Source organism: Toxorhynchites rutilus, chromosome 2 (assembly GCF_029784135.1).
Source record: "Toxorhynchites rutilus septentrionalis strain SRP chromosome 2, ASM2978413v1, whole genome shotgun sequence".
NCBI classification, from domain to species: Eukaryota; Metazoa; Arthropoda; class Insecta; order Diptera; family Culicidae; genus Toxorhynchites; species Toxorhynchites rutilus.
This window is the reverse complement of record NC_073745.1, coordinates 118,306,831-118,333,267: the sequence shown is the minus strand read 5'-3', so window position 1 is coordinate 118,333,267 and position 26,437 is coordinate 118,306,831. Positions and strand designations below refer to the sequence as shown.

Sequence of the window (26,437 nt, the reverse complement as noted above, 5' to 3'; positions counted from 1 at the left end):
TCAAACCATTCCGCTGTCGAATGATAACAACAATTATATCCTATGAAGATCTGCTGATGGCAGTATGTTGTGGATAAGTTTAGTTGAAATGAACTTCAAAACATCAAGGTATGTTGAATTAAATGCGCTATGTAACAATAACAATTAGAATAAACATTGAATGAGCCATAAAACATTGTTCAAAAGTAAGTTATGAATTTTAGTTTCCTCCGATATGATTGTGAAGACATTTGAAGACATTTTTTCGTACCATTTGAAAAAATCACCTGGCATCCCTGGTCACCGTACAGATGCTTTGTTTACATTTCTTCAACCACGCGAAACGCGCGAAGCAGAATGAAAAATGGTGAGAGCAATGATAAGGATTATTCTTGAAATGACAGTACTATCTGTAAAAGTATGAGATTACATGCAATGTTTCATCAATCGTTAACCAGTAAGTTCTAGTTCTCAACAGAGATTTGTAATTTCAGTTCTCATGTGGCACGAGTGAGACTGCGGTACCGCAACAACACAGGCGCTGATGAATGATGTATTCCTCTGCATACTGTGTTCATATAACGATGTGGAAGTATTAGTACCCAATCGACTGCTTCTAACTGGTACAAAACGCGGGATATCATGTTATTTCGAAATCGACAATTGGAATTAATTGGGCTAGCTCTACGCTGCACTTGTAAAATGGTGCTCGAAACATCAACACGTGCTGCAGCTACTAGCGCTGTAGCATTTACTGTAAGTAAAACGCAACAAAAACAGGCATCTCCAACAAACCAGCAAATCCAGTTCCCTTTGGTTGATAATTATGAAGTGCGTATAACATCAGTTCAATAGGGAACGAATAATGTTGTTTTTTAAATAAATTGCAGAACGCTGTCAAGGCTTTGAATTCACTCCAATCTAACTACAGTGTGCTGCGCAACAGGATTCGTTCGGATACATTCCATATAGAGGAAACTGTGAAGTTTCTCCAGAGAATAGGAATTGGTTTGGAGAAACTGGATACACTTCCGGTTATTCACATTTCAGGGACGAAGGGCAAGGTGAGTGTGCGTTTCTGTATCAAGGCAGTTCTAATGTTTAAGGTCAGAAGGGTAGGATTCATTATGTTCTACGTAAAAAGCACATTTGTTACAATATGCTTTTTACCTATCATCTTAGAAGATGTCCTATTTGCCTATACTTGTTAAATAATGTTATGTTAGGCGTATGGAATTGATGTCAACATATAACCCACATCAACACTGCATTTCAAGTACTTCACTACTTCGACGTGGTCGAAAATTCACGGTGGTTTGATTCAATCGAATTCTCTGTACCGACTTGTCTCAAATTCCGAAAACTTCATTCTTGAATATAAATTTACTAAACTTCAATGTTATAAATAATTGAGTAATGAAAACCTTAACATTCTTTATTTTAATATCATTTACAAGTATCTATACAGTCAATAATTTATAATACTAACCAGTAGTAGCAAATTTCGTAAAAACACAAGCATCATCAATTTTGGTTGTGTAGTTGTTTTAACTATTTTCTTTGTTGTTTTCATTTTAAGTGCTAGAATATGTAAGAATCTGATCTGATGAACAAATGATCTTTCATGCAGTAATCTTTCTTTAAAAATAGTATTTAAATAGTGTTCGGAATTTGAGTCAGTCAAAAAATCAAATTAATTTGAGTAATGAAATACTGTTTAATGGTCAATAAAGCTTAAGTGTTCAGAATCTGAGACAAAACGGTTATAAAGATGTTTGGCAACGAGCAATATTTTTTGACTCGTGGTTTTCTAGAATTTCTCGGAACAATTTATACATTGCCATTTTTGCCATATTAGATTTTCAAGTGATCCGATAAGGAATTGAAATGTGAATAACCACCAGTACTTACATGTTGTTTAATTAGAGATTGATCACCCATTTACAAACACTGGTGTCAACTTATTAATATAAGAAATGCTTCTGATACTATGATAGAACTAACGATACCCTGTGAACTAAATCAAGAAATATAAGGTAATGGGAATCTTGACGAAAAATTGTAACTGCACAGTTTTGACGACTCTCTTTTAACGTAATAACTCAGATAACAAATAATTACTAATACTGTTATTGTTTTGTTACATTTAATATGTCTTCGATAGTTTTTGGAAGGAAGTATTCGATGCAATAATCTCAAACCATTTACAAGGGAAAGCAATGGCGTAGATAATTTTAAGTTCGACATAGAAAACAATTGTATTGTCTATTATAATCAGTCTTCAGAAAACATACACTCCAGTTTAATTTTCATAAGCGTGCGTTCATAAAAAAACATGTGTTCTCTCTTTAAACGAAGTGCACTAAATTCTTTAAGGGGGGACCCCTGTCTGGTGGGTTGAAAAATAATTAATTTTCGTGAATATTTCTCGGATGTTAGGAATAAAGTAAAGTGTTCGGGTATTTTGGTTATTGTTTAAGGTATATTTGAATATATATTTTCCATTTTTTGAGTGTCCGAATAATGATTATTGCGCTGTTAACAGCTGGTTGTGTAGAAGCTGTCTGAAAATAGGTACCGGGGTGTCAGAAAACGAATTCAAATGAATAGGGGTTTTTGAAAATTCGAAAAATTGCCAGATTGACTGCCATTTTTGGTAAAACTGAGTTATTTTCATGAAAAATTGCTGTTCAACGGTTGTTAAATAAAAAATGAGAATTTTTTTAATACCTTTCAGTAACTCAAATAAAGAGCGTAAAATTTTCTTTCTCCAAGAAAATTGCTCTTTGGGCTCCCTAGAAACAGTAGGCGTCTTTAGTTTGAATTTAGTCAAAGCAAAGATGGCGTCGAAACAGCACGTGCTCCGCGAACGCATTGTACGGTTCTACGAAACGCATTTCCAGCAAGGAAAAACGTTCACGGTGGCACATTTTAAGGAAGAAAATGTACCTGTCAGTACGGTATATTGTATCCTGGGTTCCCTGAACGTAGAGCGGAAGGTCGGAAGTGGTCGTCCGGTGACGATAATGACGAAGCAGAGGAAGGCATCGTCAAAGAAGCTGTTTGACAACAAGGACGCAACCAGCCTGGTTGACGCCGGTCGGAAATATGGCTGCTCCCACGTATTGATCCATCGGACCTTCAAGATGGAAGGAATCGTCTGCAGGAAGAAGACGAGGTCGCCGGAGTACACGGAGGAGCAGATTGAGATGGTTAAATCACAGTGTCGGTGGATGACCAAAAAATACCGCGGGACGTCTTTCGTTCTGGACGACGAAAGCTATTTTCCGCTGTCCAAAACGCATATTCCAGGAAATGATAATTATTACTCCAGCGACAAGTCATCCACACCGCCTGGAGTGAAATACAAGTTCAAGCACAAGTTTGAAAAAAAGGTTATGTTGTACATCGCCATTTCCGACCGGGGCATTTCAAAGCCTTGGTTTAAGCCGAGCGGTCTGGCCATCAACCAACAAATCTATCGAGAAGAGTGCCTCGATAAAATTCTGCTACCGTTCCTGAACGAGCATCACGCGGATGGGAAGTACGTCTTCTGGCCGGACAAGGCGTCTTCCTATTACGCCAAGAAGACGCTGGCGTATCTTGAGGAGAAAAAGATACCGTTCGTGCCGAAAGATCGTAACCCAACAAACTTGCCCCAGTCAGTTGCATAACTTCGGGCGTTTGAACGCATAATTTCTGACGTTTGAACGTTATGTAGGTAAAATTAATATAGTGTATTATTCCATTTAATTAAGCGTATGTTTTGGAATGACCTCGATGATTTGGTATTTTAATTCCAATTATTCGGGCTCATTTCATGATTCATTTGTTTGGTGCGTTAGTTTGCTGAATAAAACGCTGCTTCAAAGATGAGGAGGAATACTTGGTTGCTCTTGAATAATGTAGTTGTTGAACATATGGGAATTTCTTCTTTCTATAAATTACTCTAGAGATAAAGCATGTCTATCATGAGTTTAATAATCGATATCTCGCATACTCTTGTACTCATAGTGAGAAATATTTAGTATAGGTCAAAGTTAGAATCATTTTTTAAGAACCGTTTCTACAATGTTGATGAATAATAATATCTTCTATATCTTAGAATAAATCATTCCTCGTCGATTATTTGCAAGAGACGGACACACATTGTCCGTCCTCCGCTACAATATCGAAGCTGGAAAGTTTTTTTTCCCCCTCCGCCAAAGTGATTTTTGGTTGTTTTTTTTTCTTTCGCCCATTGGTGACAAGTTACGTGCCAACGCATCCGGAACAGCGAGGAAGCAGCACCTCTCCAGCGACGCTGGACCGGTGTTCTGTGAATTGGTTCCATTGAGCGTCACATTTGTATCTTCACCAAACATCAAACAGAGAAGTACAATAGAATAGTTTTTGCCGTCTCGCTATTGTGCTTATACCGTAGCGTGCAGCGTTGTATAGATCCCTGAATAGGGTTGTTCAAGTTGCTCGAACTCATCAGACTAAATTTTTTTATTGAGTTTTTATTTATTAAATTTTTTTTTTTACGAAATTATTGTTTTTTTTTCAAGAAGATTTTTGATTTGAGCTAGTTTTTAGTTTAAGTTAGTTTTTAGTCTAAGTTAGTTTTAAGTTGAGTTTTTGCGCGAGTGTGTGCGTGTGAGTTGTGTGTGTGCGTGCGAGTTTTTTTTTCGTTTTCATAGGCGGTTGCGCACCGTCTGCGCAACCGTTATGACATCTGCTGATGCCAATGTTGCGCGGACGCGTTATTATCAACAGTCCTCGAAGGCACCATGGGTTGTTTTCTTTCGGCCCAAGGAAAAAGCTTTGAGAACTCTTGATATTTCAAGAGATTTGCTGCGTAATTATAAGGGCGTCTCGATACATAAAGAGAGACCGGACAAACTGCGTGTAGAAGCACCGACTTTTGATGTGGCCAACAAGATTGTTGACCACGAAGTTTTTAACAGGGAGTATCACATCTACATCCCTTCTCGAGATGTGGAGATAGAAGGCGTAGTAACCGACGCGAGTCTGAGTGTCGATGAACTAAAACAAGCGTCGGGTTCCTTCAAAAACTCGATGATTGGAGATCTTGTAAAGATCCTGGATGTTAGAAATCTGCATTCAGCATCTTTGGAAGAAAATAAAAAAGTTTATAAGCCCTCGCACTCTTTTCGAGTTACTTTCGCAGGTTCTGTTCTCCCAAACTATGTGAAAGTAGAAAATGTTTTTTTCCCAGTGCGCCTGTTTGTACCGCGGGTTTATAATTGTACCAAATGTAAAAAGTTGGGACACTCGGTTAGCCACTGCGGCAACAAATTTCGTTGCGGCAAATGTGGCGATAAACATAGTGAAGATTCTTGCACTCAAACAGTGGAAAAATGCATTCACTGTGGCGAGAATCCTCACCCTCTACAAGAGTGCCCAAGGTACAAACAGCATTCCGATAAAGTGAAGGGTTCTATCGCTGGACGCTCCAAGCGGACTTATGCTGAAATGCTAAAGACCGCATCAGCCGCTCAAAATGAAAACCAATTTTCGGTTTTGTCATCTCAAGAATCGGATTCTGATTCTGATGAGGGTCATACTTCGGCTGCACCAGAATCTTCAATAAAGGATGAATCATCAAAAAGAAAGCTCTCTTCACCAATGGTGCACCGTAAGAAAGCTAAAATGACCCTCGGAAGATTGTCTAATTCCAAGGGTAATAGTAGCAAAAAAACGAATACGAAGGCTCCTTCTCAGCCAGTTCCTGGTTGCAGCAAGGATTTTACGTCATTACCCAGAGAAGAGAGAAATAAAAACGCTGCTCCTCGATCTTCTCGTAGAAAATTCGCGTCTAATCGAGGATTGATAGCTTTTTCGGACATTGTGGACTTCATACTAAACACGTTCAAAATTCAAGACCCCCTCAGAAGCCTTATTTCTGCCTTGCTTCCATCTTTAAAGTCTTATCTTAAGCAATTGACTGCTTCATGGCCCCTCCTTGCATCAATCATATCTTTCGATGGATAATTCACCTAACGTAGTGGAAGATATGATCAATGTGCTACAATGGAACTGCCGTAGTCTAGTGCCTAAACTAGACTCGTTCAAATTTTTACTTCAAAATTATGATTGTGATATATTCGCTCTTTCCGAAACATGGCTTTCTTCTGACACAGAACTCAACTTCCACGATTTTAATATTATTCGCCTGGATAGAGATGATTCCTATGGAGGAGTACTTTTAGGGATCAAAAAGTGCTACTCTTTCTATAAAATTCCTCTCCCAGCTCTATCAGACGTCGAAATCGTCGCTTGTCAAATAACTGCAAAGAATAAAGAACTCTGCATAGCTTCAGTATACGTTCCCCCGAATACTTCCATTAGCCGTAGTCAACTTTGGAATCTAATTTCGATTCTCTCAACCCCAGTTCTAATTTTGGGTGACATGAACTCCCATGGTACTGGGTGGGGCGATCTTTATGATGACGCTAGGGCGGCTATTTTTTACGATTTATGTGACGATTTCAACTTGACCATCTTGAACACTGGTGAAGTGACACGAATTGCAAAACCTCCGGCTCAGGAAAGCCGACTCGATCTATCTTTGTGCTCAAACTCGCTATCATTAGATTGTCAGTGGAAGGTCATCAATGATCCCCATGGTAGCGATCACTTGCCAATCAATATATCAATCAAGTGTAGCCCGCAATCCACTGAACCATCTCGAGTTCCATTTGATCTAACAAGGAACATCGACTGGCAAAAATTTGCAACGGCGGTAACAATCGGTGTCGAATCAATAGATATACTTCCACCATTGGAAGAATATCGATTCTTCGTCGATTTATTGTATAAAAGCTCACTGGAAGCACAAAAAAGAAAAGTTCCAAGTGCTTCATTTAAAAGAAAACCAGCCACTCCTGGCTGGGACGATGAATGCACAAAATTGTATTTGAAAAAATCTGATGCTTTCAAAGCTTTTCGCAGACATGGAACATCCACACACTTCGAGGAATATTCAAAGCTTGAAATACAGCTGAAACAATTAGTTAAAGCAAAAAAACGCGGTTACTGGCGCAATTTCATCGAAGGTCTTTCTCGTGAAACCTCAATACGCACCTTGTGGAGGGTAGCTCGCAACATGCGTAACCGCTCATCTACCAACGAGAGTGAAGAATACTCCAACCGATGGATATTCGATTTCGCTAAAAAGGTCTGTCCAGACTCAGTTCCAGCCCAACATATTCTTCGAGAAACGTCTCCGAGCGGTGGACCTCTGGACAGACCATTCTCAATGCTGGAATTTTCTATGGCTCTTCTTTCATCGAACAACTCTTCACCCGGAAGCGATATGATTAAATTCGTTCTTCTAAAAAATCTTCCCGATATCGCGAAAAGACGCTTGTTAGACTTATTCAATACTCTACTAGAAAACAATATTGTGCCACCCGAATGGAGACAGGTCAAAGTGATAGCAATTCAAAAGCCTGGCAAACCAGCGTCTGACCATAACTCATACCGTCCGATTGCTATGCTCTCGTGCATTAGAAAATTGCTGGAGAAAATGATCCTTCGAAGACTCGATCAATGGATCGAGACAAATAATTTGCTATCAAGTACACAATTTGGGTTTCGCAAGAGCAAAGGAACAAACGATTGTCTAGCGTTGCTTTCTACAGATATTCAACTGGCCTTTGCGCACAAGGAGCAACTGGCTTCAGTATTCTTGGATATTAAGGGAGCTTTTGATTCAGTTTCCATAGAAATTCTGTCAGACAATCTGAACAGATGTGGACTTCCTGGAATTTTAAATAACTTCTTGTACAATTTGTTGTCAGAAAAGCAAATGAACTTCACCCTTGGACAGCTGACAACTTCCAGAAATAGTTATATGGGTCTACCCCAAGGCTCATGTCTCAGCCCCCTTCTTTATAATTTTTATGTGAAAGATATTGACAGTTGTTTGGCAGAACAATGCACGCTAAGACAACTTGCAGATGATGGTGTGGTTTCCGTCAGAGGTCCCCATGCCGAAAACTTGCAAAGACCATTGCAAAATTCCCTAGATAACTTGTCTTCTTGGGCAAGGAACTTAGGGATAGAATTCTCGCCGCAGAAAACAGAACTGGTAGTGTTTACTCGAAAGCGGTCCCCAGCCCAATTGCAACTTAAGCTTTTGGGGAGAAACATTACCCAATCATTGACCTTCAAGTACCTTGGTGTCTGGTTTGATTCAAAATGCACTTGGAATACCCACATTACGTATTTGAAGCAAAAATGTCAAAAAAGAGTCAACTTTCTCCGCTCGATTTGCGGCACGTGGTGGGGAGCTCATCCGGGAGATCTCATAACGCTTTATAAAACAACTATTCTATCTATTCTTGAGTATGGCTCTTTCTGCTTTCTCTCAGCAGCTAAAAGTCACCTTCTAAAATTGGAACGAATTCAATATCATTGTCTGCGTATAGCTCTCGGCTGTATGCACTCAACGCATAACATGAGTCTCGAGGTTCTGGCAGGAGTAACTCCTCTACAGAACCGATTCTGGGAACTTTCTCTCAGAATACTGGTGAAATGCGGTATCACGAACACACTTGTGATTGAAAACTTTGATAAAATGCTTCATCTAAATATACAATCTCGGTTTATGAGAATTTATCATCACTATATTTCATCAGATATTTGTCTTCCATCGTTTACTCCAGACCGTGCTCACTTCACCATCAGCAGTTCCTCAATTGAATACGATCTGTCGATGAAACAAGCAATACTTGGGATTTCAGATCAGCTTCGACCAACTTTCATTCCCCGTATTTTTAACCGAAAGTACCAAAAAGTCAATTGCATGAAAAGATACTTCACTGATGGGTCTCGCCTCAATGGATCCACTGGCTTCGGTGTTTTCAATGAAAATTCAAGCGCCTTCCGTAAACTGCAGGAACCTTGTTCCGTTTATGTTGCTGAACTGGCAGCAATCGACTTCGCATTGGGGATGATCTCCAACAAGCCTGCAGACCATTACTTCATTTTCTCGGATAGTCTCAGTTCGCTTGAGGCTCTCCAGTCGATGAAAACTAGTAGGCACCCATCTTATTTCCTCACAAAAGTGAGACAGCAGATGAGTGCACTGATCGAAAGATCTTATAAGTTAACCTTTGTTTGGGTCCCCTCTCATTGCTCAATTCCTGGCAATGAGAAGGCGGACACTCTCGCAAAGATGGGTGCCCAGGAAGGCGAATTGTTTGATAGACAGATTTCATACGATGAATTTTTCCAATTACTGCGTCAGAGTTCCCTCTTGAGTTGGCAAACCGATTGGGACACTGGAAGTCTTGGGCGGTGGTTATATTCAATTATTCCAAAGGTTTCTGGTTCAAAGGCGTGGTTCAAAGGTTTGGACTTAAGTCGTGACTTCATTCGTGTAATGAGTAGACTTATGTCCAACCACTACTCGCTAGATGTGCATCTCCACAGAATAAATCTTGTTCAAAGCAACGTCTGTCGGTGTGGAAACGGTTACGATGACATCGATCACGCAGTTTGGCAATGTACGGATAATTACGCAGCCAGAGAGTACCTTTTGAATGCCCTTGAGGTCCAAGGAAGACAACCCTATGTTCCTGTTAGAGACGTGTTGGGAACTCGCGACATCTGCTATATGCAGTTGATCTATATGTTTGTGAAACGGTCTAGTATAAGTATTTAATGCTTTTGTGTTTTTCTTTTTCGTTATTAGTTTGTTTGTCTTGTCCCCCCATCTCACCGTCGCCCACCCTCGACAGCTAGTCGAACACCAGATGCTATCCCTGGTCATTATGCACAATGCTACAGTGCGTGCGGCAACTCTCGGTTGAGACAACGATACCTCATATCCACATCCCCAACCTGACCCGTCCCACAAAAATGTTGCCCTTTTAACCTCGAGTAAACCGCGAGTATTCGGTCGAATCCTACTAAACATAGAAATTAGTTGAAACTTTGTATAAACAAACCTTGAATTAGCGGCTCCGCAAAGCTTATGCGATTGAGCCTTACAAATAAATGAACTGGATAAAAAAAAAAAATTAGGCAGGACAGTCGTTGTTGAACGTCAAACACGTGCAAAAAGGGAATCACAATTCGGCCCTCGTAAGTATACCGTGATGGAAGAACGGAATGACATACTGGTTTCGAGTGATGAAAGCCGTCAGTGCTTGAAAAAAAAACATTTGTCGCAGATAAATAAAGCTTTCAATGGGAGGCACTCCGAAGAAGCTATTGCTACAGAACATTAGGAAAGCAGAAGAAACGAACACACAGCTCTACAGCCACCCAGATGAAAATTTCACAGCCTAGCGTTGTTGAACGCCAAAAACGAGCGAAGAGAACACCTGAACTTTCGAAAAATTTCGTAACAGTTGTTGCAATTGAAACATTTTGAATCTAGCATGTTTAAAGTACATATTTGATCATGTATTCGATAACGCAATGAACTATTTATTCCTGAGTTTCGGGTTTTTTTCGGAAGAGGAGTGATGTGTGGAGGGTGAATGTGATTCTCCTATTACATCCAATGTATTTCGCTTACAATGCGTTGTCTTCCCTTTTAAACATACCGTGCCTATAGGATGCAGCCCTGTTGCCCATATTTCGCCCGCTTTGAGGTTTGCTCGAATCCTACATCTTCTTCTTGAATGGCACTAACGTTCCTAGAGGAATTTCGCCGTCTCAACGTAGTATTACTTGGGTCATTTTTAATTAGTACTTAGTTGAGATTTCTATGCCAAATAACACGCCTTGAATGCATTCTAGGTGGCAAGCTCTAGGGTTTCTCACGTGTCCACGCTTGTCCATGTTGAGGGACGAGGGGGGTATAGTTGATATTCACGTGGGCACATAATATGTTTCAAAATACATATCTATAATCAAAAATAAACGAAGTCCACTGTGCATTTTCATGAAATTTCAATCTTGAACTTCTTCACTGAAATGTATATTAGGCTTGATCACGAACGTCACTTCACGGTGAAAACGAAACGATTTGTATGGAAGGTTATATGCACTTCATTTCGTTTTCACCGTGAAGTGACGTTCGTGATCAGGCCCATTTTGAAAGTAGTGGAGTGGATCAAATGCCAGAAAGCAAAACATTGTAATTACTAAACCTTACATGATCGATTCCAAATCCAACCGTGGATTTTCATTGACTGCATGTTTGAATTTCTGGAATCTGCATTCTGTCCGACAGTGCCACAGATGAAACGCTTTTTTCTGGCCACTTCAACGGATTTTGACCTTTTTGAGACAGGCCGTGATGAATTGAGAAAGTAATCATCTTCTGGAATGCTATCTTTGAACGGTGTCTTGGTGGAATTTTCCGTTAGATACGGCTTCAGAGCGACGATTGTCTCCTTTTTGTTTAAACCATAGCCATATTTTTCCTTACCTATGATGCTGTTCTTGATTCCACTTTGGAAAGAATAGCAGTAGATCTTATTATGCTGCTCTTCATGCCACTCAAGCCTTTGACATGCTGAAACAAAGCTGGCTTCGGTATGACCTTGTGTCAATGATTGTCATCGCAAAACAGCGCTGCAGCAACAGTATACTTAGGGCATTCGCACCAATGCGTTACTATTCAAGGCTTCTAGTCTCGAGTTTTAGCCGTTGCCAATTTATTAACTCGTCGATTCGAGCACCCGTCGTTGCTATCGCGGTTGCTATAGTATCACTTCTTTTTCGCATCGCAGGTTGCTAAATACGATTGCTATTACTAGAAGAAATGACAAGTGTCTGTTGATTCTCTTTTCGTCGCGTTTATTTTTTGGTAGATAAATGTAATATATACACTTCCGAAATAATACTTCAGAGCAAAATCACAAAAAAATGAACACAAGACAAATGAAACCCAAAGTACGTAGAATAGAAGGTAGTCTCCTCCCTGCTTTGTTAAAGTAGTGGCAGGCAAAGAAAAAAAGCAAAAAATTGTAATAAACCATCGATTGAATTCATATAAATTCGAACATTTTTGAATTATTTTAAATTGTAACAAAAGAACTGTCTCAAAATATGTTTCCAGGAGATGAAACAACAGTTTACTTACTGTAAAAAACATTAAAAACAGTGAAATTATCGCACCTGTATTATAAAAATAACGCAAAAAACGATGAACAAATGTGTGGAGAGGTTATATCGAAGCAGTGTCGTTCCCGCAATTTGATAATATGATGAAAGATGAACACTGCTGATTTTTTTGTCTTTCATTGAAGCATCCATCATGAATCATCGCGACGCTTTCATTGGTCTCAGTTTGGAGTGTTCAGCCGTAGTGGGGTCAATAAGGGACCAAATTGGCGTTTCTGGAAAACGAGAAAAACATTTCCTCCATCCCGGGTCATCTTCCGAAGTGATTGCAAATAAATATTTTGCACTTTCGCAAGAAGTGAATGTATAAATTTGGAATTTCGTGTGAAACCATTGGAACGGAACGTTTTGGAAGATCTCCGATTAGTTTATCTCATCACAATTTAAATAAAACACACTTACCTCCAGTACGAAGACGTCTTCTTTGCTGATTATAGGTTAAAAGAGTATCCCCAAAAGAATCCGGCGAAAAATGAAGCGAACAAACAAATATGTTTCGCGTATCGAACGAGCTTTTGTATTCGAAAAAGTTTAACCATTTCCGTCTCAACAATTTATTGGTCGGAAAATGGTGGTAAGTTATCCGACTTTCGTCAAAATTTTTCTGCTCCGGCATCGCGGGATGTTGCACTTCGACATAATGCTGGAGTAAACAAACACTGTTCAGTATGAAATCGATAAAAAATCACATCAAACCTTACCTGCAGTGAAAATGCGGTACACTATCGTGATTATAGTCGGCTCGACCTACGATTTGGTCACTTTTTACGATTTTTTGAACTTTTAAAAACAGGAAATATTGCAAAAACTTTCGAACATCGAACAAATTAAGGATTGTTTATTACTATCTTCTGTGTGTGCGCGCTCCGTGTGTATACACAGGTAATATCACTTACCTTCTATTCTACGTACTTTGAATGAAACCCACAACAGATGTTTGACATTTCTTGGAAATAGCAACACTTGGCTCGGTTGCTATCGCGTTGCCAAATTTGTTAACTCACTATTCACCGAGAGACATCCGCACCAATGCGTTGTTACAGACATTTTGACAACCCTCACCATAACGTAGCAACCCCACTGGTGGAAGCGGTTCAGGTGTGGCAAATAGTAATCTGCCTCTCGGTGAATAGTGAGTTAACAAATTTGGTAACGCGATAGCAACCGAACCAAGTGTTGCTATTTTCAACAAATGTCAAACATCTGTTGTGGGTTTCATTCGTCTTGTGTTGTTTTTTTGTGATTTTGCTCTGAAGTATTACTTCGGAAGTGTATATACTACATTTATCTACCAAAAAATGAACGCGACGAAAAGAGAATCAACTGACACTTGTTATTTCTTCTAGTAATAGCAATAGTATTTAGCAACTTGCGGTGCGGAAAAGAAGTGATACTATAGCAACCGCGATAGCAACGACGGGTGCTCGAATCGACGAGTTAATAAATTGGCAACGGCTAAAACTCGAGACTAGAAAACTTGAATAGTAACGCATTGGAATTCTCACGCTAAAGGTCACGAGTTCAATTCTCACTCCCGACATTCTTCCAAAAATGGAAGTAAAAGTGACGAACCAGCCAAATGAGTTGAAAGTCACTATAATATAGACATAAAAAAAAAAGTAACGCATTGGTGCGGATGCCTTTAGTAGTCGTTCTCCTAACGTTTTTTCAGACCAAAATGGTCAAAATATGCAGTCCGCAAGTTGCAATTAGTCGATCCATAAGATTGTTTCATCTTACCCCGTTATATTCGTTTCAACTTACCCCGGTCGTTGATAAGCAAGGAGTAAGTTGAAAAAAACTCTGCATTGTGAATATTTCTCTCGTAGATTCATCAACTGAACAGTAACTAGTCAACATCCAGTAACTACCTAGTGTGTTGTTATAAATTATAAATTATAGGAAAACTGTTTTTGGAACGAATTGAGTTGGCTTCAACAAGTTCAGATTCAATTTTACTAACAACTAAAAACAAACAATGCCATGGAGCGCGTTGAGATGCTTCAATTTTCCTGTTATGGAAGTCAGTTCGTGCAGTTAGTGGATCTGTATCCTGAAAAAAATAATCATGGCAAATAAAAACTTCCGGTGATGATTTTAATAATTTCCACATTAAATTATAATTAGATGTACTGACAACTTTTCAACAATATTTCGTTCTACAGGGATCAACATGCTGTCTTGTCGATTCTATTCTACGTACTCACGGTTACAAGACTGGCTTCTTCAGCTCTCCTCATCTGGTATCAGTCACCGAACGCATTCGTCTTAACGGCAAACCAATCGAACCGAGCATATTCTCCGCTTACTTCTGGAGTGTTTACAACAAGTTACTCAGCCAGCGAGACCATGCGCACGATCTTCCTTCATACTTTAATTTTTTAACCATACTCGCATTCGATATCTTTTTGCGGGAGAACGTTGATGTGGCGATCGTCGAGGTCGGAATCGGTGGTCGGTACGATTGTACCAATGTTGTACGCGGAACGAAAACAGTGGGCATCACATCGCTTGGGTTGGAGCATACGCGTTTGCTTGGCAGCCGGATAGAGGATATTGCGTGGCAAAAAGCTGGAATAATAAAGCCACAATCGAACGTTTTCACCGTACGACAACCAGATGGATGCTTAGATGTGATAGAAGCCGAATGTGAAAGATTAGAGGTATTGTTCGGTACTATAACTTTGAACAACGTATTCAAATACTATTTTCCAGGCAGAACTTCACGTAGTACCTGATTTTGACTCATATAGATGGCAACGAAAACCAAACCTTAGTGGAAATAATTTAGCTTTAAAATTAAACACATCACTGGCCATTCAGATTGCACTCAACTGGATCGGACACACGAGGGGCAGAGAGAAAAACCATATTCTATCGGAACTCGTTACCAAGGGAGTAGAGTCGTGTTTTTGGCCCGGCCGTTGTCACCAGATCCGCAAGGGTAATAAAAGGATATTCTTGGATGGCGCGCACACAGTGGAAAGTATTGAAATTTGTGCGAAATGGTTCCAGTCGTGTCAACGAAAAAAGAATCCGAAAATTCTAATTTTCAATGCAACAGGCGATCGAGATAACAACAAACTATTGAAACTTCTAGCAAAACATGTTCATTTCGATAAAGTTTTCTTCTCGCCGAATCTAGCCTCTAATAAGATAACCAATGTTGGTAAGCATTTCAAATATTTTACAATTACGATCACCCTTTCACATCACTTTGATTCCCCACACAGATTCCATAAATCTGAATTTTCCAAACGACGAACAAATGAAACGTTGCGTGGAAAACCATCAGCTGTGGGGCGACATCATGAGACAACAAAACACTCCAGGCAGCAAAGCCCACGTTCACACAGCATTGGAGTCGGTGTTCGAGCAGATTGATAACAATTATTCGGAACAGCAGGAATGTGATATTCTAGTGACCGGCTCACTGCACCTGATTGGGGCGGTACTGACTGCGCTGAAAATGGAGTCACAAGTCACTTCACTCGGTTAAGAAGATGTTTGCTACTGCTGTTTTTAGCGAGCGAGCCGACGCATTCGGTGTGAGTTGAAGAACTTCATTATTTTTATAGCTCTTTGGGTTTTATATATTCTTGTAACAAGGTAACATAAAAAGTTGAACACGGGTTGGAATTTTTGCGAAATAGTAGAAAAAGAAAAAAAAATCCACTCGTTCAAAGCTTCGAGGGTGGAATAATTTCGACGGACCAACGCGCTTCCATTCATGGCCACAGATGCTACAAGGTGATTTTTTCTATGCAAGTGAATGCAAAACAGTGCATAAATACTTGCAAAAATTATAGAGAGTAAAGAGGAAGCGAGTGTCTTTTCATGATTGTGCATATAATTAAAATGGCTGACGGAATACGATGAGAGGTGAAATAATTGCGACTGGTGTAATATGGGACTCATGTTGAGGTGTGAGTAAAGTCAGAACATGTTTTAAGGAAGGATAAAGAATATTTGCTCCATCTTTTTCAATGACACTATATTCCTCGTGGAATTTTCCCTTGACGTGGTTTTATGGTTTTACATTTTTGTTTTCTGTGTATTTGAGGTCGTCAAGTTATTTCTAACAAGGAACAGAAAAATTGTATTCACTGAACTCGACACGATTAAAGTACGCCCGTACCTCGCTTTACGGCCTAGATTGGTTCCACGAAACTTGGCCGCAAAGCGAAAAGCCGCATGAGGAATCAATTGTTCTAATACAAGTTCATATAAGTTCAATCGGACCGGTTCCAAATTTATTAAATTTGTAACATGGTTTATCATTCAAATGCATTTTATCTTTTTATTTCATTTGAATCAAAAACACATACATAAAAAAACATAAAATAATAATAGACTCCAAAAACTATAATAATAAATGAAACAACTTCATGTTACACAAAATATATATACAGCCATTCCATGCGAAACCGATATAGTGGTTCTCAGATTTGTGTGAAAAGTGGTAGTTCTGTTCTTTCTCGCAAAACATTAGACCAGTATTTTTTAAATTTTTTTTTAGTGAGGTGACTATTTTCATTTTAGGGTTGTCCGAAAAATCAACTTTTCCCTCTTTTTCACCTTCACTTTCACCTCATTTTCGACAGTAATGATTTTTTTTAAAAAAGTCCTTTTTCGAAACTTTAAAAAAAAATCAACTTTTGAACTACTACACCGATTCAGATGATCGACATATCAATTTAAAGCCAATTACTAGTTTTTTTTTGGTAAATACTACATCTGCAGCAAATTCGAATTCTGTTCTCATTACTATTGATTGTATTCGTGTTTTATTGTTTTTATAGTGTCGGGACCAAGGGCGCTATATATTTCTATATTTTTTCTGAAAATCTGAGGATTTTTCACATAATATATATCGAAACCAGAGAGGCGTTTTTTTTCGTTTTTGAGTTATAATTCCGAATTATTTCCCCTTTTTCCCAAAAATGCCTTTTTTTCAAAAATTCATAACTTTTGCACTACTGGACACATCGACATATGACTACCAAATTCAACAAAAATCTGAGAACCACTATATCGATTTAACAAGGGATAGCTGTATATCGACATCGCAAAACTATTTCTTGCCGTTATAGCGAATCACTTTAGGCCGTAAATCGAAAACGTGTCTTAATTGAAGAGGGCCGTTATAGCGAAATGCCGTATAAAGAGCGGCCGTATAGCGAGGTATGGGTGTATTCAAATGAAAGATTTGCTGTGAGGGACATTCGAAATGTTATGAAAATTGACATGCGAAAATACATGACAAAAACATTGATTAAATTACAGAAACATAACTTCCTCAAATTATAATTTATACCTGTTGTCGCACTCAATGCGAAACTTCCTATGGAATCCTGTTGTTTATACAATTTCATGATCAACGCGAATCTAACAATTCATTGAAGTTGATTTTATTTGACGTTTAACATGCCGGACCAGTTAAAACGCAAATTTCGATAACTGGTCTTCCCTTTTCGGCCAGTTAGTGAATGTTTACTGTACATGAGTCGCCGCTTGTGTCATCAATTTCGACCAATCAGAACCAGGGATTTGTGGGGACTCGTTTACTCACAATATCACTCGTTTACTCACAATATTGATTATTTAAAACATATAGTACTGAATTTTACTCGACCATTTTTATATAAATTGCCTGATGTTTCCACCAAAACACATCATTATAATATCTCTTTTTTTCAGGCGCAATTTTCGTATAGGATTTTTTGTCCACTTGCAAATAAAGCTCGGTAGGTATTTTAAACACATCCGAATAGTGTTTTCTATGTGAAATCACATCCTTTAGTGCTGTGTCCATTGTCATCCGCTAATTTCTTTACATATCGGGAAAGCGTTCTCTAAGTGGAATCACAGCCTTCAGTGCTGTATCCTTTGTCCCGCGCATCTCCGAATCTCCGAATCTTCGAATTTTGACGTCGATTTACGGCTTTCGGGGGGTACAAATTGAAAAACGAAAGTCGAATTATGAAAATTTCAGTCGCTTATTACTAAGTCATTTCATGGTGGATTTATGAAATTTCCAAACATCCAAATCAGCATGGAACAGACAGCCTAATGTAATCCTACGTCAACTATGCGGTCATCGCTTGGACACAATCCTCATGTGACTTTTTTTTTAAACCACAGGTTTTTTGAGATATTCAGTTCAAATTTATTCTGGTTGTAGCTCAACTCTTACATTTTAAGAATGAAATTCGATTTCGGACATATCTATGACCACCACGGGCCCGTCTACCGCGATTTTCCACTATTCGTTCTGGTCTACTCGAGTCGTCCACATTGCTAGCGCATAAACCGGGCTAACTGCGGTTGGATGGTTCTGGCTAAGCACACTGTGGAAATTGAAAAACACAAGTTTTTGGAGTCCAAATTTTCTCTTTATATTTCACTCATTACACAACATTTGGTAATCACTTTGTCGTTGGCGGTTAGGAAAATAACTGGGATCATGAATCACGTTGTGCGTTGCTTTTATGTTTGTCGGAAATTGGTGGGGTGATTATCCTGTCGACTCGACTCGGCTCGCTCGGGGGCTGTTCGTTTGTAATGTTGCTACTTATTTCATCTCGCTCTCGCACGTTGCGGATGATACGATGGAATGAAATGGAACTTTACACTTCTGTGTTGAAAAAGGCTGTTCCACCCAAACCATTTTTTCGATGATACTCTTCTGGAAAATTCTGCGAATTACACAAATCCTGTTTGCGTTAACCCTTTTACGTACAACATCGAGTCTCACTCGATGTCAAATGATTGTGCCAAAACGTACAACATCGAATCTCTCTTGTGGTGGGATTGCATATCACAAGGCGCTAAGACGCTCAGCAGATTAGTGAAGATACTTGATGCGTGACCCATCGAAGCATTTGGATTTGGTCCGCTCTATCGAGAATTAAATTGTACGCGAAGGGGTTAATAGCTGGGAACCGGTTGTGCATCGCAGTTACGCGACGTATGACCCAGAGTGAACAAGGTACATTTGCTATATCTAAGTGTATCGAAAATTTAACACGTTATTACACACAAACGGGTAAACTATTTTGTCGTGTAATCAGAGCACGCTTTATTTTCATGTCAAAAACCGAAATACAAGACATTTAGTCGCGGTCATATTTTTTTTTTCGAAATGTCGCGGATTGATTTGGAAACTAAAAAGAAAATTCTGTACAATTGGTGCACCGAAAAGCGTATTACATACCACAAAATAGCGAAAAAATTCTAAGTTTGTCCAGAAAGTGTTGAACGAATCGTCGCAAAGTTCGGTAATGAGTGTTTTTTCGAGGATCTCAGCAGAACTGAACCGAAAAGTTGTAAATTATATTCAGAAGAAGCAGACCTGTTCTTTTGAACATAATTTCTATTCATGATTTGGCCAAGAAGTTCAAAACCAGTGTTGGGATGATTCAGCGGATTAAACAGAGACATGGTCTAAAGACCTATGAATAGCAAAAAGTGGTCAAATAAATTCCGGAGCAGCAAGATCGCGCTAAAACAATAGCTCGAAAGCTATATGAGCGTATTTTGAACAATCCCAGCCATGCGCCAAAGAAGATTCCAGAACGCTGCCGTAACCTCAATTTTATACCAAATCGATTCGAGAGAGTGTACCATTAGCGAATACGACTGTTGCGATGGAAATATTCGGCCAAAAAGTGCTCGTTTGGCAGGCCATATGTACGTGTGGCATGCGATCGTAACCTTTTTTCACAAAATGGACTTAAATGCTAAAATTTATGTGGAAGAATGCTTGAAGAAGAGATTACTTCCACTTTATAGAAAGCACGAGGTTCCTCCTCTATTCTGGCCGGATTTGGCGTCGGCACATTATGCAATGGTTTTCGGAAAAAAACATCATGTTCGTCGAAAAAGACCAATTGAACGTTACTGGGTGATTGTCAAGGCCAAGTTCAAGAAGGAAGGTACAGTGTCTAAACATATATCAGAGTTCAAGAAAAATTGGTCTGCAGCGTCCAGAAAATGCACAAAGACTACTGTGCCGAATTTGATGAGTGGAGTTAAATCTAAGGTTCGATCACCTTTTAGAAATCATCAATAAGCTTGATTCATTCATTTCATTGTTATGTAAATTTAATATTCTTTAAAAAAATTCACTTTTGTAAACACTTTCTGAGCGTGTTCAGTTTTATTTTGATGTTTGAAAGTTTAAGACTACTTTTCAATACACTCCTTACATGCTTAGTGAAATTCAACTAAAAAAAATATTCCAAATAGGTTTTCCATGTGTGTTGGCTTCACCAACAGGAGCTCGATTTCCGAAAAATAAATCACCACTGTTTTGCTTGGGTAGATTAAAATTTCCTTTAATGGAAATTTGATTGTTAGTTACATAGAAATATTTTTGATACAATTGCCTTACGTTTTAGTGACTCCTGTTGCCTTTTTTGTCAGGAAGCCCACTCAGGGATATTCAATCTGCCTTCTAGCTAAGCCTGATTATTTTGAGTATAATGTTAGGGTATTTTAAGGTAAGTAAGTAATCTTATCTAACCTGGCAATCCATAAAACTTCTAAATTGAGTTTAAGTCTTTATTTTTTCCGAACTGCACACTTGCTAGATTCTTTTCCAACTATCTCTAGATTTTTCTTTTTCAACTATGCCTACTATTTATTATTTCTTCAAACAGTGGTTGCTATGAATTCTTTTTTCCCCTTTCTCCGTCTATTGAACTGGAACTCTGAACTAGATTCGAGGAGGCACATGTAAAGGTGCGCTCAGCCTGAGAGGCGTAACATTCCCCCCCGTAAGCGGACCGCATGATCCGATCGGTCCATCTTACTCGACTCCGCGACGGACATCAATACCGCCAGCTTTACCACCGGTCTTTCATAAACACCGCTGCATGTCTGTACCGTCGCTTTACGCGTCTGGCCACCACTTTCTTTAATCTTTAACTATTTCTTCATCAACGAGAGTCAGCTCCGATCCATCGTCAAGGAAAGCAAAGCATTCCACCTGCTTGTTATTTCCATAGAACGTCACGGGTACATAGCGGAAGGTGTCTGGACCGCAGCCAGATAGATGGGTATGAATGTTGCGCTCCTCGTTCTGCATTCCACGTTCAGTGTCATTTCTAGACTCCTCCTTGTGCAACAGCTCGTGATGTCCGAAGGTGCAACTGTTCTTCCCTCACACAGCATCACAGCTTCCTTTATGGCGTCGTAGACACCTGCGACATAGATATAATTCTCGGATGGTCGCCCATTTTGCCTCATATGATAACTTTTGGAATCTTTTGCATTTCCCGACGTTCGTACAATCATCCTTACATACCAAACAACTTTTGTTTTTATCTGCTGCTGCGCTCGTTAATGAGTGAGCCTTCGCCACAGGTTTCTGAGGGATTTTCTGTGGTTCCTCCTTACCACCTCCACCCTTACCTTATCTAAATGCGTATTCACGTACTTTTCTTTACGAATCTCTCGAGATTCCTGATGTTTTCCTACTCAAAACTGTGGTTCGAAAACAACGTTTACGTCCTCTGCCAGAACATATATCCATCGGCTGAATGTAGAAAGCTTTACCTTTGATTTGTTCTTCCGGTACTTCGTCCAATCAAGCCTAATGTGAGGTGGTAATTTGTTTACTAATTCCTTCATTAGAGTTACGTCAGAACTATACTCCATTTTTCCACAAGCTTCTCTGATGGCACTCAAATTCTGCACCTCAAGAGCAAAATCAACGATCTTATCCATTGCTTCCCCTTTGATAGCCGCCAACGACACGATCTTGTCTCAAGGAACTCAATGATTGTCTCCGGTCTTCCGAACCGCAACTTTAAAGCATTAATTGCTTTTCCCACCATCGCCGGGCGCATGAGAAAACTGCGAACTGCATAAAAGGCTTCTCCCTTCATGCAATTTCTTAAGCGGATCATATTCTCGGCTTTGGTGTATCCACACATCTCTGTGGTATCCTCGTAGGTCGCGATTAACATTGGCCATTCTTCGGGATTGCCGCCAAACATGGGAATTCACGGGGAACGACCTGACGCGCTGTTAACTCGTCTTTAGTGAGTCGTTTGCGTCTTTGTAAAGGACTCTGAGATCCCGCTCCCGACGATCTGCTAGCCGCATCCTTTAATGTTGATTGTCTTCCGGGTTTGAAGGATTTTATACCATGGTTTTCTTCCACCACTTCCTCATTTCCAATTTCTGACTCATCTTCAGATCCTCCGTCGCACTCGCAGTCACTGTCACCAGAATCGCCTTCTTCACTGTCGCTGGCGTTTTCTGTTAACTTATCCTCTCCTTCGTGCTCTAAATCATGTTTTCCATTAGCGAATTTTCTATCGTTATACTTCAGCCAACCTTTCACTTTACCGTGAGAGTTTGATGTATCGTCCAGATATTTATCATCATCTTCCAGGTCAGCCAGCTCCTCGAGAACTTCGAACTTCTTATTTACCAACTCTCGCTTACGTTTCATTTCTTCTGCCATCAGCGTTTCTTCTGCTTCAATCTGCTTCAAGCGAACCTCCAAACGCGTTTTGGCAGATTTAAACGAAGACACAGAAACAATCGATTTGGCCTTCTGCGCCGCAACATCGGTTTCATCCACAGAATTTCCACCGCTTTCGTATGCTTCCGTATAAGCAGTTTCCTTAAAGTGATTCTTTCCGGTTGACTTTTTTGTAACCATCGATGTCATACATTGCGTAGACCGATTTCTGGCGTTTCTCATGACTCTTGTTAGCATAGTAGGTGTTATGTTGGCAATTTCTTCTTGGATGTTGTTCTTCAAATCTTGTAGGGTTCTTGGACGGTTCACATAAACACGGGATTTCAAAAAAACCCATAAAAAAAATCACAAGGGGACAGATCGGGAGAGCGAGCCGGCCATTCCAAATCGCCTCTAATTGAGATAAAGCGCATCCGATAATTGAAGTCACGTTCTGAAAGTTCCTGCACTATCGCCATCTTATAGGGATGAAAATGAAGATCATCACGAAGAATTCTTCGCACAGAACGAGTCCAAGGGCAGATGCGTGTTTGCGCGCAGAACGCCGTGGCGATCGCAACATTGACGCTCTCACTGCTTCAATGTTCTCAGATGGTCTAACGGGCCGAGGGACTCCAGTTCTTCCTTTTGTCGCACTTGCAGTTTGTCTGAACGTAGTGACCCATGTAACAATTGATTTGCGGTCTGGGACAGGAGCAAACGGGGCTAAATTAAAGCGATTCCGCTTGCTGTGTTGCAATAACCGAACATCCGCTTGAAAAATAAACCTCAACGGCAAAGGCACGCTCCTCACTATTCCAACGCATGATGGTGACTGAACCGTGTCGGGACAAAACTGTACAGTATCCCCTCTTGAACGAGACCACTAGCGTTTCGCTATGACATCAACTAACTGAGTGGCGCGCATTTTAAAAAAGGAAGTTATGCTGCCGCACCCTGTATATATATTGACTCACTTTTGCTGTTTTGACAAAATAATATCTTTATTATCCATCAGTTCTTTTCGTGCAACCAATGCATGATTTTAACTGGATATGTTTATATAAACATTCAAGATAATCTTTTAGCCGTTTACGACATCGGTTTCAGGCAAGCTCCGGCTTGAAGGATACGATTCGCAAGTCAAGATGGGCTGCAAAATTAGCTGTCATTGCCAAACCTATCAAACTACTTGATGATCTTAAGGCAGATCTATGGAAAAAGGTGCGCCCGTTTGATTATTAGGCAGGGTTAGAGGAGCGGTAGAAAACAGTACGGCAGAAAGCGGAAGGGGGTTTATCTGAAATGTTAAAGAGAAAGGATGTTCACAAAAGTTCGAATGAATCCTGCACTCTCTCATTATATAATAAGTATTCAGCTGCTACTAGTACTTTATTCGAAGATAAACGTTTGCAACATGAACTGTTGTAGAGTTCACAAATGTGCACAAGCGTATTGTGTTTTGTTTTCAAAAAATCAGTATACTTTAAAATGGTTACAGAAATAATGTGCAGATTGAGTATGCGAGGCCACTTCTTTAACTTCAGCATCATCAACGTCCGTAGTCCCCATCTAGGTAGGGATCCACTTTTATCAGAGAAGAACACCCGAATGCAGTTTTGAAATTTTAACATTTAAATGAAAATTTTTAGTTTAGTTTTGACGAAGGATTCTTTCATTTCTATATAGGGGGTCACTCTACGAAAAATTAAATGTTTGTCTGAGAGTTTTCAAATGCATATTACGCTAAATTGTTCTTACGATATCTGTTATAATATATACCATTAGACAGCAAATTCATCCAGCAATGTTTTCGCTTGAGACATCAACAGTTGAAATAATAACACAAGTGTACAATTCAACAAACAAAAAAGGTTCGTTAATTTGGCCGAAAAATCAATACACTTATCGAATTTTACTCGCTAACTGGACTGCAAATAGCAAAAACAATACTTCGAATTGAAGATAACATCTATTATTGATACATTGATACATTAGGGAATGACTTTTGTATATGACGGGGTGACGAACATCATAAGCGAGTGTCTTCCGGGCTGCGGCAACATGGGCAATTGTACAGCGAAAAATGATATCAATACTAGGAGGATCGCAGCGATTATCATGCGAGGGCCTATTGAGACCATCATTACATCGTATCACAAAAATGAAACGAAATGAAATACTAACCCTTTGCGGTCGGAATTAATTTCCCTTGAAAAAGATCCTCTTATCTTTCCACGCTTACAATATCTTGTTAATATCAAGTACCGTTACCTATTATTCACAGAAACTCCGTATGCGTTCGTGAAAAAGTTCTAGACATTGAAATTCGTTTAGAAAATTAAACTATAACATCGTTTAATGATGTATTTAGTATGATTCCTTGCAGTGGTTACTGAGAGCAGACAAACGACCGCAAAGGGGTAATCTTCATGACTCATATTCATAATTCTTAATGCCTGAATTCCTTCTATGATAGATTGAGCAGTACAACCAATACGACTTGATTGTGATAATCGACCATTACTCCACCGAAAAAGCTACTGCTCTCGATTATGAGTACAAACCGTTACAAGCCAGTTGACGGTTTCCGGTCTTTTCAGGGCTACTATTCAGAGTTTCAAAAGAATTAAACTAACAGATTTCTGAACAATTGAAAGAATTACATTTAAAAAACAACTGTTCTCAACAATTACAGTCCTACGTCAAACTTCCGTCCGTGCCCCTAGGCTCAGATCGTTCTACTTTTTATTTTATTTTTTCATCATTTCCTTTTATGATCTCTTATTGGTCTCCATACTACGCAATACGAATGATGTGATTTGTACTCATTTTGAGTTTCTTAGGGCATCCGCACCAATGCGTTGTTACAGACTTTTTGACAACCTTCACCATAACGCAGCAACCCCACTGGTGGTTGCGGTTCAGGTGTGGGAAATAGTAATCTGCCTCTCGGTGAATAGTGAGTTAACAAATTTGGCAACGCGATAGCAACCGAGCATAGCGTTGCTATTTTCAACACACGTCAAACATCTGTTGTGGGTTTCATTCACCTTGTGCTCGTTTTTGTTATTTTGCTCTCAAGTATTATTCCGGAAATATATATATATATTACATTTATTGACCAATAAATGAAGGCGATGAAAAGAGGATCAACTGACACTTGTCATTTCTTCTAGTAATAGCAATCGTATTTAAAAACCTGCGGTGCGAAAAAGAAGCGATACTATAGCAACCGCGACAGCGCGGTTTCCATACAATACGGTAGATGGTTTCCATACAACGCGCTACGGATTAGCCTGGTTTGTATGTAAAATCCGAGTTTCTTCTAGCGCGGTTCCATATAACGCGGTACGCACTCACCGCGTTATATGAGAGTTGACTGTATACTATTACTACTTACACTAAATAAGGATAAAAAAACTATTGATCGAAGACAATTGTATGAGGTTTCCCATTATGTATATTATTTTCTATATTTACAGGTAAAATCATCAAATCTAAAATTAATTGAAATACAGAGGATGAAAGCTAAAAGTTAACAGGTCGACTTGATAGGATTTTTCCTTCGCGATAGCTTCACCAAAATTGTGAGTTACACAGAATGAAATCCAACATAAAATAATAATAAATATTTACAGTATAAAGTCAACCACAACAAGATCGTGTTTTCTTTATTGACTTGGTGCAATCTAACCTATCAATATACAAGTTTGTAATAATAAATTTATTCTTTGAGTAAGATTTTTTAATAGTGTATTTAAAATTTTATTTTTCTTTAAAAGTTCATTAATTTTGTCACAACTTTGTCAAACATCATATTTTGTTCAGATATCGGGATTGTGAGTTACAATGTTTTTTAAAAAAAGATCAATTATTGTAAATATG

General features: G+C 39.3%; 1 protein-coding gene across 6 annotated transcripts; it reads left to right on the top strand.

Annotated features, from left to right (window-relative positions):
• The first annotated feature begins 217 nt into the window (after nucleotides 1–217).
• On the top strand, nucleotides 218–26,165 carry LOC129771142 (folylpolyglutamate synthase, mitochondrial). 6 transcript variants are annotated; one of them, XM_055774539.1, is made up of 7 exons: nucleotides 218–346; nucleotides 474–810; nucleotides 870–1,043; nucleotides 14,238–14,735; nucleotides 14,788–15,241; nucleotides 15,306–15,620; nucleotides 26,035–26,165. In XM_055774539.1, the coding sequence occupies exons 2-6, from the start codon at nucleotides 622–624 to the stop codon at nucleotides 15,569–15,571; spliced, it is 1,581 nt and encodes a 526-aa protein (XP_055630514.1). In that variant the 5' UTR covers nucleotides 218–346; nucleotides 474–621; the 3' UTR covers nucleotides 15,572–15,620; nucleotides 26,035–26,165. The 6 variants fall into 6 exon arrangements, with proteins under 6 accessions (XP_055630514.1, XP_055630515.1, XP_055630511.1 ...); XM_055774540.1 differs by lacking the exon at nucleotides 26,035–26,165 and having other exon boundaries at nucleotides 474–735; nucleotides 15,306–15,699; XM_055774536.1 differs by lacking the exon at nucleotides 26,035–26,165 and having other exon boundaries at nucleotides 15,306–15,699.
• Nucleotides 26,166–26,437: the final 272 nt, after the last annotated feature.

Coding starts and splice junctions, on each gene's coding strand:
- LOC129771142 (XM_055774539.1), top strand. CDS start 622: ATGTTATTTCGAAATCGACAATTGGAATTAATTGGGCTAGCTCTACGC. Junction 811..869: donor CTTTGGTTGATAATTATGAA/GTGCGTATAACA, acceptor AATAAATTGCAG/AACGCTGTCAAGGCTTTGAA. Junction 14,736..14,787: donor CCGAATGTGAAAGATTAGAG/GTATTGTTCGGT, acceptor ACTATTTTCCAG/GCAGAACTTCACGTAGTACC.